The 19816-nt window shown below is 46.7% G+C and overlaps 1 protein-coding gene across 2 annotated transcripts; it reads right to left on the bottom strand.

Annotated features, from left to right (window-relative positions):
* Nucleotides 1-1856: 1856 nt before the first annotated feature.
* CLNS1A (chloride nucleotide-sensitive channel 1A) lies at nt 1857-16256 on the bottom strand. Of its 2 annotated transcripts, none has more exons than XM_054974316.1 (7): nt 16076-16256; nt 11581-11717; nt 8048-8161; nt 6207-6317; nt 4726-4899; nt 3644-3733; nt 1857-2420 (listed from the first exon to the last, which is right to left on the bottom strand). In XM_054974316.1, the coding sequence occupies exons 1-6, from the start codon at nt 16192-16194 to the stop codon at nt 3666-3668; spliced, it is 723 nt and encodes a 240-aa protein (XP_054830291.1). In that variant the 5' UTR covers nt 16195-16256; the 3' UTR covers nt 1857-2420; nt 3644-3665. The 2 variants fall into 2 exon arrangements, with proteins under 2 accessions (XP_054830291.1, XP_054830292.1); XM_054974317.1 differs by having other exon boundaries at nt 8048-8158.
* Between the last annotated feature and the right edge of the window lie 3560 nt (nt 16257-19816).

Raw genomic sequence — 19816 nt, 5'->3', positions numbered from 1 at the left:
TTCCTGCCTCCTTCTCCCCCACCCCCCTCCAGCCAGCCGACTTTTATCTTTCCCCCATCCAATTTTCCTTCCTTCCATACCCGGACAGCCACTCCCTGAGAAAAGTTTGGCTGAGTTGTACAGCACCAGCTTCGGGGCCAGACTGCTGCGTGGTGGGGAACCTGCAAGGAAATGCAAGGAGCGCCTCACTTGCCTCTTTATCTGCCTCCCCACACTGTTTCCTCTTGCAACCCCCATATCCTCTCCCCATCCCTGCTTCCTTTCTTCTTCCCACCCACCCACCCACCTTGTATCTGCCCCCCCATCATTATCTGCCCCCCAGTATTTATTTGCTTCATCGATATCCTGCCTTTCCCCATAATGGGGACCCAAAGCAGTTTACATCATTCTCCTTTCCTCCATTTACCCTCACAACCCTGTGAGGTAGGTTTGGCCGAGTGGCCCAAGGGCACCAAGGCAGACTGGGTATTTGAACCTGGGTATCCCAGATCCTAGTCTGAAACTCTAACCACTACACTTAAAAAAAAATTACCTACTTGTATTCTGGAATCTTACTGGTGGTCAACGAAAATGAACCCTCCATGCCCTTACTGTAACTAAAAGGTTTATATTACAGCACAGGAGAAACAGATACTCACCTCCTATAATGCAATGGATAGAAGGCCTTACAACTTTATCTGTACTTGAATGTATGGCATACAGACAACTGCAGATGGACTTATTTTTAGATAACTGGAAACTTTTTATGGATGCTTATGTGGTGGCTGCTGCTGAACAGTATGCAGCTAGGAATGGGGGAGTCATGGAATTTGCTGCCAGTCCAGGCCCCAGTGAGCCCTCCCCCTCAAAAGGCCAACACTGCCATGGAGAGGGCCCCTCCCCCTCCCAGACAGAAACTAAGACTTCGACTGGCAATACTATTGTGATTGTCTAGCAATGGCCACAGGCCTTTTTTTCATAACGCTATAGGTGCTGCATCCAGGGCTCATTTTGAGGGGGAACGTGCAGGAATTCGGTTCTGGCAGTTCCCCGAAGAGGTCACGTCAGGTGGCCCCACCCACCTGACTCTTGGCCATTTTGGCCTGGATTGGGCAGAAATGGTCTGGATTGGGCTTCTGATGGGTGGTAGATCACTCTCCTGCTCAGCAGTGGCCTGATCCTGACCATTTTGGGCCCCTTTTTGGGTCCAATTTCAGCCCTGAATGGCCAGGATTGAATCCAAAACAGCCAGGGATGGGGCATATGCAAATCAGTTATGCTAATGACACTTCTGGTGATGTCAAGGGTCGTTGCATATGCCAATATGTTATGCTAACAAGTTCCTCCAGCTCTTTTTCTATGAAATGACCCCTGGCTACTTCTATTATTTTGGGTTTTTAACCCCCCCCCCAGTGTATTTTTTAAAATTTCAGATTCTTCTGCAAGCTTGTGGCTTTTCTCAGGTTTGTAGATCTGTTTGGTATGTTCATGGCTCCAGTCTCTACATTTAAGTATCCACAGCTTTAGCCATGATAAGAATTAGACATATTGATCCATATATTCCAGTCTCTGTCCCCTAAAACTCAAGAGCACATGTTCTATCTAGCATTACCGGGGAAATCTTTTGAGGATACAGACAGAACATAAGCCTTGAAAAGGTTGCAGATGTTCCTCTGCACCATCAGTTTCCAAGCAGCCATCTATAGTGCCGGGGTGGACTTGCTTTCTGCTTGAGCACGGCGGAGGCAATTGCAAGAAAGCCCCCTTCTTCCACTGCTCTGGCAGGTCAGTGATATGCCAGAAAGAAGAATGAATCAAATCCTGTGGGGAAAAGGAACCCTCGCAGGTGAAGAATATTGCAACAACCAGACAAGTAGTAAGGTTTTTAAAAAAAGATTTATTGAACCGCATTGTTTTTTATTTGTAACAAAGACACGAGATTGTCATCCCTGGCACAGAATAGATGGAGACTCTAAGCCAAAGGGACCAATAAAGCCAGATCATTCAATGGGGAAAGCTAAGGCTTTGGAAAGGAATCACGAAGTATTTGGATCTGCAACCCCAACATACCGTATGGATCTAGCTAGATCACTGCAGTGTTTCTGTCCCCCTGAAAAAGCAGGCACAAAAATATGAGGGAAATTCTAGGACAATCTAGAACTCTGCTCTAAATACAACTTTATTCCTCAATCCCAAGCACTCTCATAAAGGCTGTGCGCTACCCAGCCGCAATTAACCTCCCGTTCAGACCCAAGGTCCTATAATCTTCTTGAAGTTAAGAAAAGCAAGCAACCCCACAATATTGAACGCCATTTTTTTTATAAGCACATCTCTAAAAGCATTTACAGTCCTAATTTCCACATTTAGGCCATTAATATAGAAGGGACTAGTCCTGTGGAAATGTCTTCAAGCTTGAAGTGCAGGAAAGCTGCAAGAAGGATCTGAAACGTACAAGAAAGGAAGAAGTTCAGGTGGATGGATCTGGTTTGCCTGATGCAAAAGCTTGCAAGAGCCTACCGGCAGCCACACAGCATGTGCCATGCACCAGGGACCTGTCGCCATGGATCTGAGACAGAACTTGCTCTCCAGCAGGCGCTAATCCCTCCCGAATTCTGCAGGAAGGAACCTCAAATACCAGGCTCAGCTACACAAATCTACGGTTTGTGATGTTTGGCCCGGCAGACTTTGGGATGCACCCATTTGAAATATATCATTGTTTATAGTATGACGTTAAAACCTATTTGGCAAGAAGCCACAAAATGTAGAAAAAAGGATCAGCACAGGAACACAGCCAGAGGCTGAGAGAGGAACCACACTGAATGCAGAACTAATTTAAATCCGTACCAAGTTTCCCGCAGCATCTTGCCATTCATAAAATACTGCAGGATGCCCCTTGTCAGTCAACAAGCACTGCTTTGAAAACATGGAAGCAGTGTGCTGCCATATATGCTTGGCACACACATTTACCTGAAGCAGAAGCATGGCAGCACATTGTGCCGATGGCTGCAGGAGGGGGTGTCTCCCTCCACTTGAAAGGAATGGGATGCAGGACAGCGGCCAGAATGTAAGTACAGCCACCATCAGCACCTTTTTACAAGAGAGTGCATAATACAAAACTGATGGAAGCAAATACATAATGCAGGGAGTTGTGGGAAAGACAGGCCCATTGACAGTGGGTTGGATCTTAAGTCTCTTGTTCATATGTGGGGCACTTCCACCAATTCCTACACACACACTGCAGGCTACATGTTGTCCCACACTTTACTCAAGAGTCTACCAGTCCTCGGGAACTGTATTTCAAGGAGTACAACAGGCTTCAGTGGGATAGGGAATGTTAGCAAGATTCATTCCACAGCATCCAACGCAATGTTTTAACAGGCGGGTGAGAACCTTGGTGTGTGCTTGTGAAATAGGGCAGTCTCTGGAATCTGAATGCAGTCACACTAGACCCCGTGTGCTGTACAGATATAAACCACCGGAAGATTGTCCCAGTTCCGATTATATGTATTTTTCAAAAGTATATTGTAGCCATTCGAGCAGAGGATGGATTTTAAAAAAATCCACAAATACTGGTTATTTTTCAGTTACAAAAAGTTAATGAACTGCAAGGCTCGGGGGAAGATAAACTACTTTAGACGAGGGACAGAAAATTAGGAATGTAAACCTTATAGCTGCACACATCCTCTTCAGTGATCAACATCCGCATCTTCAAACTGCCCAGCAACCGCTGGTGACGCATCCACCTCCATTCCATCTAGAAGCCAAAACAAAAAGAAGTGGGAAAACTTGCAGGCCACAGAGGAACTCGTGCCCCCTGCTGGCAAGAGTTTGTCAGTGTACAGGCCAAACTGTGGAGCAGGACCAGCCACACAGGAATGTCCACAGACCAAACCAAGCCGTTCAAAGCACACACAGAAGAAACTATGAAGTACCTGCACACCAAATAATGCCCTCCCCTCCCAATAAGATAATCCACTCTTCTAAAATTCCATGTGATCTCATCTTGGGGACTCCAAGCAAATACTCTTAAAACATTTTTAAAAAAAACCTTAAAAAGCCGCTGGCAAAAGAAGCTTGGATTCTGGAGACCAGGAAGAGGAAGCCAGCTCTTTAACCAGAGTTAAGCATCTTGTTCATCACAGCTATGGGTGCACACTATGCAGCCTATGAGAGTCGTGTTGCATGGCTCACAAGTGGACAACAGAGTTAGCGTTCTCCTTGGTGGGGTGTTTCCGGAGGTGGGAGATCAGAATGCTAAAGGATGGTGTTCACTTCCACTGCATTCCAGGAACATGGCAAAATCGGTGTGTGTGTGTGTGTGTGTACAGAACTCCACTTGCCATTGTCATTCTGAACTCCCTGCCCTGCAAATTTGCCTGTTGAATCCCAGGTGTTTGCAATACTTTGGGATGCAACAGAGAAATGTCTTGTTTGCAATGGCTTCCAAATGCAGAACAATTTTCTGTTGCATCCCAGGGCTGGCAAATGCAGGTCTCTGCTATCACAGGACAGCTATTTAGCTCCAGTTAAGAACCCATACTGCCCACGTGTTTGTTTTAAAGTTGTGTACCTTGGTCAAGAGGGTTTTCTTGGCAGGACAGTCTTTCATAAACATCCTGTACATTCTTAGCACCCAAAATTAGATTACTGGCTACAATACGTTCACCTCAACAGCAGGGTTCAGGAAAGAGAACGCATACTTAAATCCCAAAGTCAACACACAGCAACGCAAGACTTAATCCTCACCTTCAAAATCTCTGACGGAATCTTCCGTCCGTACACCGGCCATGTGGTACTGAGTGCTTATCGACTGTGCCAGCATGCCCTCCAATCTCTCCAGGGTAGCCTGACCTTCAGCAGTTAAACGAGACAGGCCTTCTTCATACGTGTAGAATGATGGGATGTCACCTTGACCCCTCTCTGCAGAAAAAGAAAGTCCTTAGCTGGCACCCCATGGCAGCAATGTCACACAGAACAGCTTAATTCAGATGGCTCTTGTCTGCACTTGCTGACTGGCAGAGTCTTGGGGACTTTGGACTTCTCTATCCAGCCTACCGCACAGTTAGAAAGCACACGGCTGAGCCGTTTAAGGCTGGAATGGTATGTGTTACTATTGAGATGTGATCCATCTCACTCAGAGCCAGAAAACATAAATACAGTTTAAGAACACAGCATTTAAGTGCAGCATTCTGCAATTCCACATCCTGTACCAAGAAAAACAGGATTCTAGCAACCTGCATACATCAGCTTCCTTGCATAACTGACCCGGTTCACCTGACTGCCCTCTCTGTAAATTCCTTCAACACTGAAATCATCAGCATAAAATTTGGAACGCGTGTTTAAGACAAGAATTCTAGGTTCCAAGTTCAAACACCAAATTGACACCAGATTGACCACACAAGGCATCACAATAACTAACTCGGTCGTTTCAAAAGCAGCTTATGACCAGGCACCAACTTCTGCTGTCCGAGTGGTCAGTGGTCGCCTCTGAGTATGCCCAAAATAGTTCTTTGGATCCTGGCCAGGAGAAAGGAGACGTGCCATTTCCTTACATAACTTTCTAGCTGCCAGGATTCAAAGGCACCGAGCAGGTATGAACTGAACACGAGACACAGATCAAAGCATGTTTCATCAATAAACTCTCTACGGGTGCAAACGTCTATACACTTCTGAGATATATCAGATGTGTGAAGTCTATATGGTTCAACCACTGGATTATTCACCCTGCCATCAAAGCTCGGTATAAGGATCCATCCAGGATCCACATAGTCCAGCATCTCATATCCAGCAAATGCTGCTGGAGCTCCATGGACACAGCATAATACAATACCTATGTGCTGTCCGCCCCCCACCCCAAATACACTGTCTCTAATCAGAGAGGATTCATATGGCTTGCTGTGGCTGATTATTTATCAAAAGATCCACCTATGAATTTATCTAATTCCAAAGCCCAGAAAACACCGTAAAAACATTCTCTCCCACAGAGCCTTCAAAGATGCATAATCAATAAGTAACAAGCATATATTTCTTTTGAAGATCTGGTTATGCTGGATTGTTTGCTATAAAGTTTGTAAACTGCTAAGAGCTGTAGGAAATCAAGCAGGTTAAAATTAACTGATAAAGGACTGCAGCAAAGATCATTTTGACTCTTGTTCCCCACTGGGAGGGGCACAACGCAGCCGGTTCCTCTAGCCCCCCGACAGGCCAAGGGTAAACGTTCCACTAACCGTGGGCCTCCACGTCGTATTCATCGCAGTCGTAGTTGTTGTCAGAGTCTTCATCTTCAGGATCAGGATGCAGGGCTTGGCATTCACACATTGCGGAGAACATGGCTTCCACTGGTTAAAACACAAGTGCAGAGGGTTGGTTGGTGCTCAGCAATGGACCAAAGTAGTAGTACATGGGGCTGCCTTCTATCAGCCAGTGCGCTCTTGCCAGCTCTTCCTCCCAAGCATTCAGTCAACACACAGAAGGGGTTGTGTGTAAAGGGCTACTGAGTCAGAGCACTGGTTCATTAAGCCCTCCAACTACTTGCTCAGACTGGCAGGAGTTGTCCGGGGTCTCAGCCTTTCCCAGCCAGTCTTTAGTAGGAGATACCAAGGACTGAACCCAGGGCCCTTCTGCACACAAAAGCATGTAGTATGGGGTCACCACAATGAGAAGATATTGTGCAGCCCCTAGGACACTGCCCAAGATGCACATTTCAATGAACATAGAAGATCTGCCCCAGAAAGAGTAACTTCAAGATTTGCTGAGATGGATTAAGATCTTATTGGAACAGTATTAATAGCATGCCTTCTTTAGGGATAAAGAACAGCGCCTGCCCCCACAGGCCACGTTCAAAGCCATCTCGGCCAAGAACTCGGCGGCAGCAGGCCTCACCCTCTGAAGGCACGGCAGCAAATGGCGAGAGACTATTTTGAGGGTGGCAAGAGATCATGACCCTAAGCTAAGCTCAGAAGCTGTACAGGGCATTCAGTGTCAATACCTCGATGCAGGACATGGGCAACACAGATTCTGAGAAGTCTCTCAGTTCCGCTACTCAGAGTCAATGGCCTTGCTAGTATCTGAGATTGAAGACATCCAATAACACCCTAAGGGAGTAGCAAAGGGAGTACTTGCTTCTCTGTCTTACTAGGGTTGCAGTGAGAAACAAAAAACACAGTTCTGAATAAAAAACTTAATTTTCCTCATTGACCAGATTAGTAGGGCAAAAAGACGCCAAAAAGATGCCACCTAGGTGCTGTCCAGTTCTCTTGACTACATAGTTATGCCCCATGACGTAGTCAAGGGTTAGACAGTGCAACTGGTACTCAACTCAACCAAGGCACACTTAATAACTTCTTACTTACAGGCACAGGTTGCATTTACAGTATATGGCCAAAGACTGTTAGAATCCATTACATAACTCATAAATAACATAATTAAACAACAGATCTTATGGTACTTACCAATAAAAAAAACTCATCCCACTTAAGCCCATATTTTCTTGGCTGCCAAGGCAAACCAGAACACCCTATGAAATGAGCAAGTCAGTATCCAAGAGAAGGAAACTGGCATCTTTGCTTTTGAGTAAAAATTTAAGCTTTTCAAGAGGACTGCAAGAAATTCTGTTTTAGGAGGCAAGACAGAATACAACGACAAATCCTCCAGAACTGCAGTTGCATGTGATACACAAACATGAGGAAAATGGTTTCTGGGAGTAGCGACCAGTAAGCAGAATTGTTGGCATGGTTTGGAACCAGACAGATGTAAACATTATTCTGATATTGTGATGGATAATAATATGATAGGGTGTTTTGGAGATCTTTCATTTATAGGGTCACCATTGGTCAGAGGCAACTTGACGGCACATCATACGCACACAAAATAATAGGATGCTCTGACGTTGTCCCTTTTAATCAATTTGGAGCTGAAGATTGATGGTCTATCTGTGACAGCACCACACTTGAAGACCTAGTCCAAAATACTGGTACTGGCCATGGGGACACCCTGGGTATCATCCAATATGGAGTAGCAGTGGAGAATACTGTTGTGGCAAGCAGCATCTTCACAAGTTCCTACTTACAGGCTGATTTGTCGCTGGGTACAAATCTGAACTCTGAAATCGGCTCTAGCTCGTCATCGCTGTCTTCTTCGTCCTGTTCCCCTTCACCCATGGGAGACTCTTTTGATTCTTCTACTAAGAAATATAGCGCTTGGTCACAAAAACTGGATTTTTTGGCTAACATCTAACGGGTTTACATGTACAATTGGGGGATGAAACACAGGAGACAGCTTGAACAAAACCCGCTTTTAATCAAGAAGTGATAGCTAAAATCTCATTGACGCTACTTCAGACAGAAGTTACAAACCAATGTTGTGTAATGGTTAAGGTGTAGAACCGTAAAGCTTGCTGGGTGATCTTGGGCCAGTCAATCCAGTATGATGTAGTGGCTAAAGTGAGCAATCCAGGTTTGATTCCCCGCTCTGCCATGGAAGCTTGCTGGGTGACCATGGGCCAGTCACATAATCTCAGACTAAGTGACCACACAGGGTTGTTGTGAGGAAAAATAGAGGAGTAGAGAACGGTGTAAGCCACTTTGGGTTCCCCATCGGGGAAAAAGACAGGATATGAACAAAGTTTTAAAAAATCCCCGCCTAACCTACCTTGCAGGTTTGTTGAGAGAATAAAATAGAGGTAGGAAAGACTGCGCGTACTGCCCTGAGCCCCTGGGTGGATGGGCAGGATAAAAATGTGATACACAGAATTGGAAAACTCTTAAAATCAAGTCGTATTTGAATTACACATGCTATTTTTCTACAGAAAACTGGAAATATTACTGAGCGGTTTGTGGGACCTTCTTGGCTCTTGTCCCTTCAGTTTCAAAGGAAATTTCACTGTTGTCTTTTTAAGAGCAAGTTTCTAGGCTTTATGGTTGTAAAGATATGCTTGAAAGTGGTTAAGTAACGTATTTGTGACCATGACCCTTTCCAGCAGTAAAACCTGGAAACTTGGCTCTTAAAAAGACATGAAACTAAAGGCACAATTAGACAGCAGGCAAGAAAACTGTTACTGGGTGTATTTCTTAAGGTTAAGAAGCAGCTGGGGGGGGGGGTGCGGGATTGATTTGAATAAAGTTACACCACAGGAAGGAGGAGACATTAACTATTCCCCTCCTGTTCTTGTTTCCCACAGACATCTCCTCCCCTCTGCTGTACTTAACACTGATAGGGGGGAAAAATGGATGACTACAATGGGGTGTGTGTGTCTTTTTTCCCTGCTGGGGCAAACATACACAGCAATGCGTGTGTGTGTGTGTGTGTGCGTGTGTGTGTGAGAGAGAGAGAAATATCTGCTCTCCCTATCGCTGCTTTATAATCATACAAAAACTATGACCAAAGATCTCCCAGCCTTGTCCAGTCTCCAGTTCTGGATACGGAAACTAATGTCCTGACTTCCTGTTCCTTCTGCACCTGTGCGCATACCTGCAGCAAATGAGCCATTCCCCAGCCACAGTTCTGGGCGACTCAGAGACTCCCAAGCGCTCTGGAAGCCCGCCTTATTCTCCACCGAAACGGAGGCCCGGAGAGTTCCTTCGCTGCATCCACACAGTTGTAAACTCCAGGCTTTGCCAGGATGGCAAGAGGTCAGCTAAGGAGGCTGTCCCTCTTTTTACCAGCAACGCCCATGCTTGCCAGCCAGGACACGATGATCTCACACAGCGGTTTATTCTAGAACCAGGTTGTCATGGTGCACAGCGGGAACCAAGTTCTTTCCAGAATCCCCTACAACAGCCACCTTCAGGTGTTCCCTGCAGTTCCCCTTCTGGATGTGGATGGCATGGATCTGTGGGGATAACCTATTGTGCCAGCTGTGATTTTACTTTATATTTAGGGTTTACCGTCTTTTTAACAAACAGAACATCAAATAGTGCCTCCCTCCCACAAACTCACTCTCTCCCCTGAACAGCGAACAGAGACAGACAGAAGAACATTTGAAAAGGAGAATGAAACATTTAAAACAAACAAAGCCAAAAAGGAGTTGTGAAGGTGGAACTTATCCAAGCAGTCACAAAAAAGTACAACATCAAGCTTCATTAAAGGTCTAAAAATTCAGCCCAAATGCCACTGAATTTCATGCCTGCATTCTATCTACGAGATGCTACTCCCCCCCCCACCCTTTACTGCTATAGCCCGTTATTCTTCTGTCCAGGTTTCCATCTGTGGCTTTCCAACACTGGAAGGAGGAGGTGTTTGCCACCACCAGCAGCCCTTAAAATTAATGTTCCTTGCCTGAGATTTTCAAAGTGGCAGACAGAGGGTCTCCTAGCAGGCCAGAGAGCTGAAAATTAAACAGCTGAGTCCGGGACAAAGTCAGTCTATGTACCTCTCACTAGAGCAGCGCAGTGACAGGGAATATCCAAAACATACATGACAGCATTCCTCCAGGGGTACTGGATGCCCAGCCGTCATTATGGGCTGTGAAACCCAGTCTATGTAACTTGCCTGGGGCCTAGGAAGTTCTCAGGATGACTTTATTATCCTTTTTAATAAGTTGCAGTGCCAGATCTGCTTTGTGGCTTTAGGAACAGAACTCTACTGTGCTGCTTGCATTTGCTTCTGCATTTCATCTGAGCAGAAGCTTGCTAAACACATGTTCCAGTTATGAGCAGAGGGAAGGAGCGGGCCTATGATTTGAATGGAACACTCAATAGGATGCAACCTAGAGCAGTGGATGGGACTCAGGGAAGGGCAGGTACCTCTTTCCTTGGAACGGCAGAGCAAAAGCCACACGCACACCATATGCTTGGACTAAAAGCTACACTAGGGATCTAAAGGACTCAAAAAGAGCATTCTAGTCCCACCAAAAAGACTGCCTAGACAAGCCATAAAGGGCCCGCAAGACCTGATAATGGCAGGAGAATTAATGTGAGGAATGAGAGGTGCTGTACCCTAGTGGTAAAGTGGTTGAAATGCAACTCAGCACTCTGCTAGTTCAAATCCCACTACTGCCACGAGCTCTGCAGGTGGCCTTGCATAATCCATTCCTCTCAGTGCCAGCTCCCCAGCTGTAATGTGGGGACTTCATACACTGCTCTGAGCAGGCACTAATCTGTTGAGAAGAGTGGTATATAAGCACACTGTTGTTATTATTCTGAATGTTGCAAAGAGCATCAACAGATGCCTTCAGCCTCCTCGGACCATTTCTTGAATTCCACCAACTATTTGCTCAACCTCTCTACTTTCAGTAATTGAGAGTTCTACAGGAAACTACAGCCCCAATGTAACTTACCTGCTTCTTTGTAAGGGCTTAATATTCTACACTTTAAAAGTGCTGGGGCATAATTCAGATGCTCGGAGGTAAAGGCACGTCTCCTTCCTCTTAGTTGAATTCATGTCCTCGATTAGGCCATACCAAGGACATCGGGGTAGTAATGCAGATGAGGTCACCTCACTTCCCCCTCCCTCCCCTGGGCTAACCTTGTGAGGTGGACTAGGCTGACATCCAGTGCCTTGTACAAAACCACCCAACAAACTTTGTGCTTAAGCAAGGATTTGAATCCAGACCTCCCCTCTAGCGGAATGATTCTCTCTGACAGGGCAAAAGCAACAGCTTACCTTCAAATTTTGCATTCACCATGACATACAAATGCTCCCATGGATAGGCATTCAGGTCCCTGGAGATGGCATGTAAGCTTATAGTGGGGTAGTCCAATGAGAAGCCAAGGCCAGAATTCTCGATCCATGACAGGCGACTGGGGAAAAAATGTATGAGTACGTTTTTGTTATGAGCACACATTGTGTCATAATATCCCCCGTCCCAATCAAGTCATGGAACTGGCTACCCATCTCCTATTAAGAGCAAGAGGAATGGAGAATTAAGGTGCTGAGTCATTCCAACCCTGCAGTCCTAAGAAATCTTTACTTACCTACTGTGTTGACCCTTCAGGTCTTCACGAAAGCCCCAGCTTGATTTATCTACGTAATTTCTAGCCGGGTTTTAGAACACTGGATGCAAGACACACGCTGAATACAATTAATTTAAATAAATAAAAGTACTTAAGATACTTTGGGACAGAGGCCATGGCTCAGAGCATCTGCTCGACATGCAAGTGGTCCCAGATTCAATTCCTGGCACCTCCAATTAAAGACCCCAGATTGCAGGTAATGAGAAAGTCCTCTAACATGAGACCTTGGAGACCAGCTGCCAGTCCGATTAGACAAGACCAGTCTTGATAGGCCAAGCGTCTGACTAGGGATAATGCAACGTCGTGTGTGTGTTTGATGCTGCACTCTTAAAAATTTATAACAACTTTAAGGTTTTGGCTCTGAAAAATCTTTCCAACTGCAGGGCCAGAATAACACGGTTATGAAGATCAGACTTACTGGGCCCAGAACTGTACTGATATATGCCTGGTCCTGGGATCAGAATGATCAATTAAGCATGCGCACACCCTGCATATCTTTGTATCGGTGCATCTCTGCATTTATATCCCTGGCCCTAAACACTAGCCAGTTTAAAACTAGTAACACAGCCCCATATAAGAGCCTAGACCTCAGTGAGCTACCTTGGCAATACCATTTCAAACTGCAAAGAAGGAATATCTTAGTATGGAGGAATGCTTCGTCGTGTGCCCGCAGAATAAAACTGCACAGTCCAGACACTGTGCCACATCCTTCGAGAGGCCAAGACCTAAACACATCTCATGCCTGATGCAGAAGATTCCTCCATAATCCTTACAATACTGCAGACCACTGGAAGAAACCCATTTGCACAAGGGAGAGCCGCCAGGGACCTTCCAGGTCATACAGTCAAGCCAACTGTTGCAAGGACAAAGGGCCAACACTTTCATATACTTTTAACATTTTTTAATTTGCTTAGAACAGGGGTCCTCAAACTACGGCCCGCGGGCCACACGCGGCCCACCAAGGCCATCTATCCGGCCCGCCGGGTGTTTTTGCCAGGTGCGCAGAGAAGCCTCCCAGACTACAAAACCCGCAATGCTTTTCAGCAAGGCGCCCACCGGCCGGGCCAAGGGAGCGCTGCGCGGCCTGTTGGGAGTCGTAGTCCGGCGTCGGGTTCCCTAACAGTTCGTCCAGCTGCTTCGCTGGCGGTGGGCTCGTTGGCGGCGGCTGCATGTTCCCGCTCTGCCTCAGCCGGGCTGCGCTTCCCTCTCCACCCGCCTGCCTGCCCTTCCCTCCACCAGTCCGCGAGAGCGCAGGCAGGAGCCCAGGTGGAGGGCCACGCAGGTGGGAGCCCTTTGGGGTGGGGGCCGCTGCGGACCCGCCGTGGGGAGGGGTGGATTGTTATAGTTTGAGGACCCCTGCTCTATAGTATCCATTGTACTGAATGTATATGTATTGGTACTTTGTATAATTCTTTATATTTTTATACCATTGACCATGTTTGCAAACACATGCCATCCATTGGTTATTTTCCTATTCTAAATCAATTTTTTCAGTAAATGTCTTCATACGCTTTTCCCTTCTAGATGCATTTGTTCATAGGTTTTTTTTTAAAACTATAGTCCGGCCCTCCAACGGTCTGAGGGACAGTGAACTGGCCCCCCGTTTAAAAAGTTTGAGGACCCCTGGCTTAGAACAACTATATCCTACCTTCTCTCTTTAGGCTTAAGGCATGATATCTGTGCCTTGTTTCACAACCCCCCTCCCCGCTTTCTGTAGAATGACAAACCTGCTTTGCTCCTGCTTTTAACAGCTGCCTGTCAGGCAGAAATAAGAGAGGGGGGGGGCTTTCTACAGCAGAAAAAGATTCACCAGCTGAAGCTGCTAGACAGCTGTTAAAAGCCCCTGCCAAAGAAAAGACGAAAGGTGGCAGCCCAACCCCCCCCATCCCACTCCTGCAGCTCCCAAGGGTTTTTTCCTTCAAAGGATGGGGAGGGCTCATATAAGATTCCTCTAAAACCAGGAATTCTTTTTTTGGATAATTGGGACAATCTAAATATCCCATCTGTTAGAAGGGATTTAATAACTATACTATTTCATGCAGCTAAATCCTCACTCGCTTCATTTTGGAAGTCACAATCAGTTCCTACAATTAACACCTGGTTCAACAAGATATGGGATTTTCTAATAATGGAAAAAATAACAGAAAAGCTATACCTACAGAAAAACCCCACTGGTACTTCGAATTTTTATGTTAAGTGGGAGCCTTTCCTCGAATTTCTTTCTAAAAATGATCTACTTTTGACAAAGCTACCTTACCAAGAAGTTATTGGTGGGGTTTGTGGTGACCTTTTGTACAGATTGTTATATTACTATTAATATCTCTACTGTTAAGATTGTTCTGTTTAGTCGAAGGCTTTCACGGCCGGAGAACGATGGTTGTTGAGGGTTTTCCGGGCTGTATAGCTGTGGTCTTGGCATTGTAGTTCCTGACGTTTCGCCAGCAGCTGTGGCTGGCATCTTCAGAGGTGTAGCACCAAAAGACAGAGATCTCTCAGTGTCACACCTCTGAAGATGCCAGCCACAGCTGCTGGCGAAACGTCAGGAACTACAATGCCAAGACCACGGCAATACAGCCCGGAAAACCCTCAACAACCATTGTTCTGTTTGTTACATATTTAAAATAAGTATTAATGGTTTCTTGTATTGATACTGACAAACTTGTATCCATCTTTGGTTTTAATTTGAGTATATTGTTGTTTAGTTTGATGATAGCTGTTAATGTTATTAAAATTATTAAAATTAAAAAGAAAAAGAAAAGGATGGGGAGGGAGAGTTCTGATCTCCAGCCTGTCCCATTCACACCTTCACAGCATCCTTTCATCACAAACTTCCACCTCTGCACCTTCCACACACACACTCTTCCTCCTTACTCAGCCTCAACCACCTCACACACACATCACAGGCCATGGGCGGGATGGGCACAGCACATTCCCAACCTTGCTCTCCAGCTCTCCACCACAGTCACCTCCAGCATCATGCCAAATGCCCCCCTCCCAAATTTTCAACGGGTCTATCAAGCTGCACCCCTCCTCTCCAGCACAGGCTTCAGCAAAGCTGGCCCTGCCTGAACCTCTGAAGATGCTTTCTTGTATCCGAACAGCAGGATTGGAGTCCAGCAGCAGCTTTTCCGGGAATGGGCTTTTGAGAGTCCAGACTCCCTTCTACAGATATCTTTTATTTGTGGAAGAGAACTCTGACTCACAACAGCTCATGCTGGAAAAATGCTGTTCAGCTTTCAAGTGCCAGGCGGCCTTCATCTTGCAAATATGGCCACCCCCCTGGCGTTACACCTTGGAAAGTCTGAGCTGCCCTCCTGCAGTGGGGGGGGGGGTCTTCTGGAATAACCAGCCCAAGTCTCACTTCTCTTCAGTGTCCGTCATCTTCTTTGGGGCGCCCACCCTCCTATAGTTGCCAATTTCCAGGTAGTGGCTGAAGACCTCTCAAAATTACAACTGATCTCCAGGCTACAGTTCCCCTGGAGAAAATGACTGCTTTAAGAAGGTGGACTCCAGTTTCGGAATGGAAAATTTCTCGAGATTTGGGGAAGGGGGTGGCGGAGCATGGAGGGCATGGCTTAGGGCGTAGCTTCTGGAGGGACCTCTTAGAGGCAGAATGCCATAGAGTTCACCATCCAAAGCTGCCATTTTCTGCAGGGGAACTAATCACTGTAGCCTAGAGACTAGTTGTAATTCAGGGAGATTTCTAGCCTCCACCTGGAGGATGGCATCCCTTACCCCAAGACATTATACCTTGCGGAGGCCCCTCCCCTCTTCAAACTCCGGCCTCCCCAGGCTCCACCCTTCAAATCTCCAGGAATTTCCCAACCCAGAGTTGGCAACCCTACGCCCTCCCCGCCTGGCCTCCATAGTGTAGAGTTGCCTCTGCACCAGGAGGCTCTCTCCGTCCCCCTCCCAAAAGAATGCAAGGAAACAGCCCCCAAAGGCCCCTCGAGTCCAGCCCTCGGAGGCTCTGAGCGGTACACTGCCTCTGTCCCTGGAGGCTCCACCAGAGCCCTGAAGAAGCCTCTCCACACACACACACACAGCGCGTTGAAATCTTCCCCCCCCCCGGGGATGGCCTCGCCGCGGCACCTGGTGGCAGCGAGTTCCACCGACAAAGCGCTTTCCCCACCCCTCCCAGTCACCTCTCGGCGATGTAGAGGCTCCCGGTGCCCAGGCCCTTCCCGCCCAGCACGGCCTCGGTGTCGGGCTGCCGCAGCCGGACCCCTTCGCCGGGCGGCGGGATCCGCTTCAGGAGGCTCATGGCGGGCGGAGAGCGCCAAAGATCCCCGCGGCTGCCTCTGGGCCGCCGCAACCGGAAGACGCGGCGGAAGAGCCCCCTTTTCCTGCCCCCCATTACCATAGAGATGCCGAGGCCTCCCCGCGGCTCTATTGTCACGACTGGTGACGCCATCACAACGCGACCACCCCGCCGCCATATTTAATCTAGACCCGCAATAGAGGAAGAGACGTGAAGTTGCCAACCTCCAGCTGGGGCCTGGAGAGCTCCTGGGATTACCGCTGACTTCCGGGCTACAACGATTAGTTCCTCTGGAGGGGTGCACTATGGCAGGATAACCTGCTGAGGCCCAAGCCTCCCATTAAGCCCGCTTTCCCCAGGCTCCACCCCTAAATCTCCTGGTTATTTCCCAACCGGGAGTTGGCAAGCTTACGTGCGCCATAGTCATTGGGAGGGGAAAGACCCCCCCCCCCGCTCCTTTCCAGCTCCCTCATCCTAGGCTTGGCAAGTCGAGAACCCTACAACATCCCATTAGCACGGGAGTCCAGTGACACCTCGTGACCCCACCCCACACCTATGGCGCTTGCATTTCCAGTTGTCAAGGATCTCAACTCCCAATATCTTACACTGAAATAAAAGTCTTTTAAGCATCTTGACTTCTTTGCCAAATGAAATGGACTCTTGGGAAGGGTCGCACCCAGCCTGGATTGTGCACTCCACCTCTTTCAGGACTTTTGCAACTAATTGCATCTACTCCCCCCTCCCCTCACCACCTATATATATCTAGCCAGTTTCTTCATGTTCTCCATGCATCTGATGAAGAGAACTGTGGTTCTCGGAAGCTTATGCTACAGTAAATTTGGTTAGTCTTAAAGGTGCTACCAGACTCTTTACTACTTTGCTACTACCGACTAACTCCTCTGGACATACAAAACCTGTGTCAAATATCTCAAATGACTCTTGTTTACCGTTTTTCTTTCAGTGGTGAGGGTCACACTTTTTAGATTAATTAAGCGGTTCAACTGGTGTATGTCTCTGTCCCGTGCCAGATAACTACGTGCATTTTAGCTCTTGGTGGACACGTATACTGTGAAACTTTGCATTTCCTCTTGCTGCACCACCACCTGCTGCCACCTGCTCCAAATACGGAACACATCTTAGCTCCTCCCAGTTCCTTACCACTTGCACATTTTGTTGAGTATGTCAGTTCTCACATCTTCCATGATAAAAACGACAAAGCAAAGGCGCTATCTAGCGCGTTTTTAGCCCATCCGCCAAGGAGTTTATGTCAGAGTAGATGGATACACCCCCGCTCCATTTTATCCTCACAACAACTCTGTGTGATAGTACAGAGAATGACTAACCTGAGGTCACCTAACAAGCTTCTGTGGCACCATGGGGATTCGAACCTGGACCTCCCCATTACTAATGCCACACTCTAACCACTACATCACATGGGCTTCTCCAACACGTGCCGTGTACTGCGACTTATTTAAATGGGTTTTTTATTATGACAATTTACATGTCATATTTATACGAAAGAAATGACAGTAGATATTATAAACAAACAAAAAAAACATTATGAAAGAAAAAGTTACACAATTAGGCCTCCAAGCTATAAAAAGGGCGCAGGCCTAGCTTATACACAAAGAGCTCTGACCAGACCGTAGTGAGACGACATTGAACATTTTCATTAACAAAAATATTGGCACCAGCCGTAACATTTTTTTTAAACTTCATTTACAAGGAATACAGTATTTAAACAGTCATGTACTGCAAAGCTAAAAACACCAGCCATTAGTCAACTGCAGTTAGCCCCTTGGGAGTGCCGAAGGGCACTAGGCCTCTCCATTCAAAGTTAAAATGCATCATGTTTTCCATGCAAGCAGAGTTTACTGGTGTGGGAGGGAGGGGGAACCAAAGAAGTGAAAAAAGTAACCCCAATTTTATGTACAACGATGAAGACACTTCCAGTTTCCCCCCCAAAAGCTCTGTGGACCACTTCATGGACAAACATCGTCTTTTCCATGGAAATCACCTTCGCTTATTTGTGTCCCATCACATCTAAAACACAAATTCTGGCACCACTGCACAGATTCCAAAATACATTATTAGGTTCCCAGCCTGGCTACTTGGAAACAAAAAGAGATGTGTTCTGTTTCTTATATGAAGGTGATCCCCTATGTAAAACAGCATTCGGTATGAAGCAAGCCCTAAATGAACACACACAGCACATAAAATCCATAAAGCCATTGCCTTCAAATTGTAGCCAACTCATGATTTCATCATCATCATCATCATCATCATCATTTAAGCAAGACTGCAAGTTTCAGGGCGCAAGTTTCACCAGGTTTGTTTCAACAGGGAGTAACTGCAGTTTTCCAGCTTACCAATGCTATCGTTTTTAAAAAGGAACTAACCATGGGAGAAGATAAACATGCAAAAATTTGGGGTGTGCCTCCAGTTTGGGTGATCTCACAAGTAGAATACAAGAGGTGCCCATGCTACCTCCCCATTTGCAAAAAGATGGATCATTGCTTGACCCCTCCAGGGCACTGTTACAGAGCAGAGTCTTCTGAGAAAAGTCTTGGTGAATTGTATGTCCAAGGAGAGATTTTTGCTTAAAAGAGGTGCATATTGGGGAGAGGGTTGGGGAAGACAGAAACTATCTGCTGGTGAAGGCGCGAGGCAGAGGGTTAAGGTTAACACACAAAAACCAATTCTGTCAGCCACTCTTTCAAAAAGGAAGTATCTCAGGCTCCTCAAAGTCGACCAAACACCTCCAAAGCAAACCAGCCTCTGACCTTTTAGGGTTTAGTTTTAAAAAACAGGGAGCACATCATAGGAACGCTCTTCTTAGTGTGGTTAAAACACTGTCAGACACATCACAAGGTGGATATCTGGGGGTGTGGAGGGGAAGCAGTCCCAAGGGAGTGGCATCATGTATGGCTACTTATGAAAACCCTATTGAAACCGAAGCAGAGCAGCAATGGGATGGATCTCATGCTCTCAATTTGGCACTCCCCTCCGGCACATCGAGCTTTCCCTCTCTCAAGCATCTTGCGCTGACAGCTGAAGGACAAGTGTCCAAGTTAAGGGAATGGATCTGTGAGCTCCAAACATCCCACTGCCTAATAATAATATATAGTAACCGTTACCCAGCAAGTTGATTTAACGATCTGTGTTTCTGAGGTGAGAATTCTGTACAAGAGTTTCTCAGCAGCACAGCTCTCAATGAGAGGGACCCCAAAGTCATGTTTGTTCAGAAACTGGCTATTCTCAGCCCAGGGCGACTTCTCGCCACAGGAGCACGGCATGCTGCAGAGGATCTGCTGTGAAACACACAGCGTGAAAGCCCGTAAGCTGATTTGTGTTTCCCATCCAACCCAACCACCCCAGCACAAAAGACCATTACAACGCAAGTTAGGGACAGAAGTACCACGGCAGTGTGCGCAGCAGAAAGACACTTAAAGGATGTGCGAAGTTTGAATTTAGTAGGAAACGGGAACACAGAAAAGGTAGCTCTTGCTCTTCCATCATGTCAGGCTTTGAGAGGTAAGTATTATTCAATAAGAAGCATTTTCTTCCGGCTGGTAAATGGCAGTTAACCCCACCCATTTCAGCACAATGACATTACTCATATCGG

The sequence above is a fragment of the Eublepharis macularius genome, chromosome 3, assembly GCF_028583425.1.
Source record: "Eublepharis macularius isolate TG4126 chromosome 3, MPM_Emac_v1.0, whole genome shotgun sequence".
Lineage (NCBI taxonomy): Eukaryota > Metazoa > Chordata > Lepidosauria > Squamata > Eublepharidae > Eublepharis > Eublepharis macularius.
This window is presented reverse-complemented; position numbering and strand designations above follow the sequence as displayed.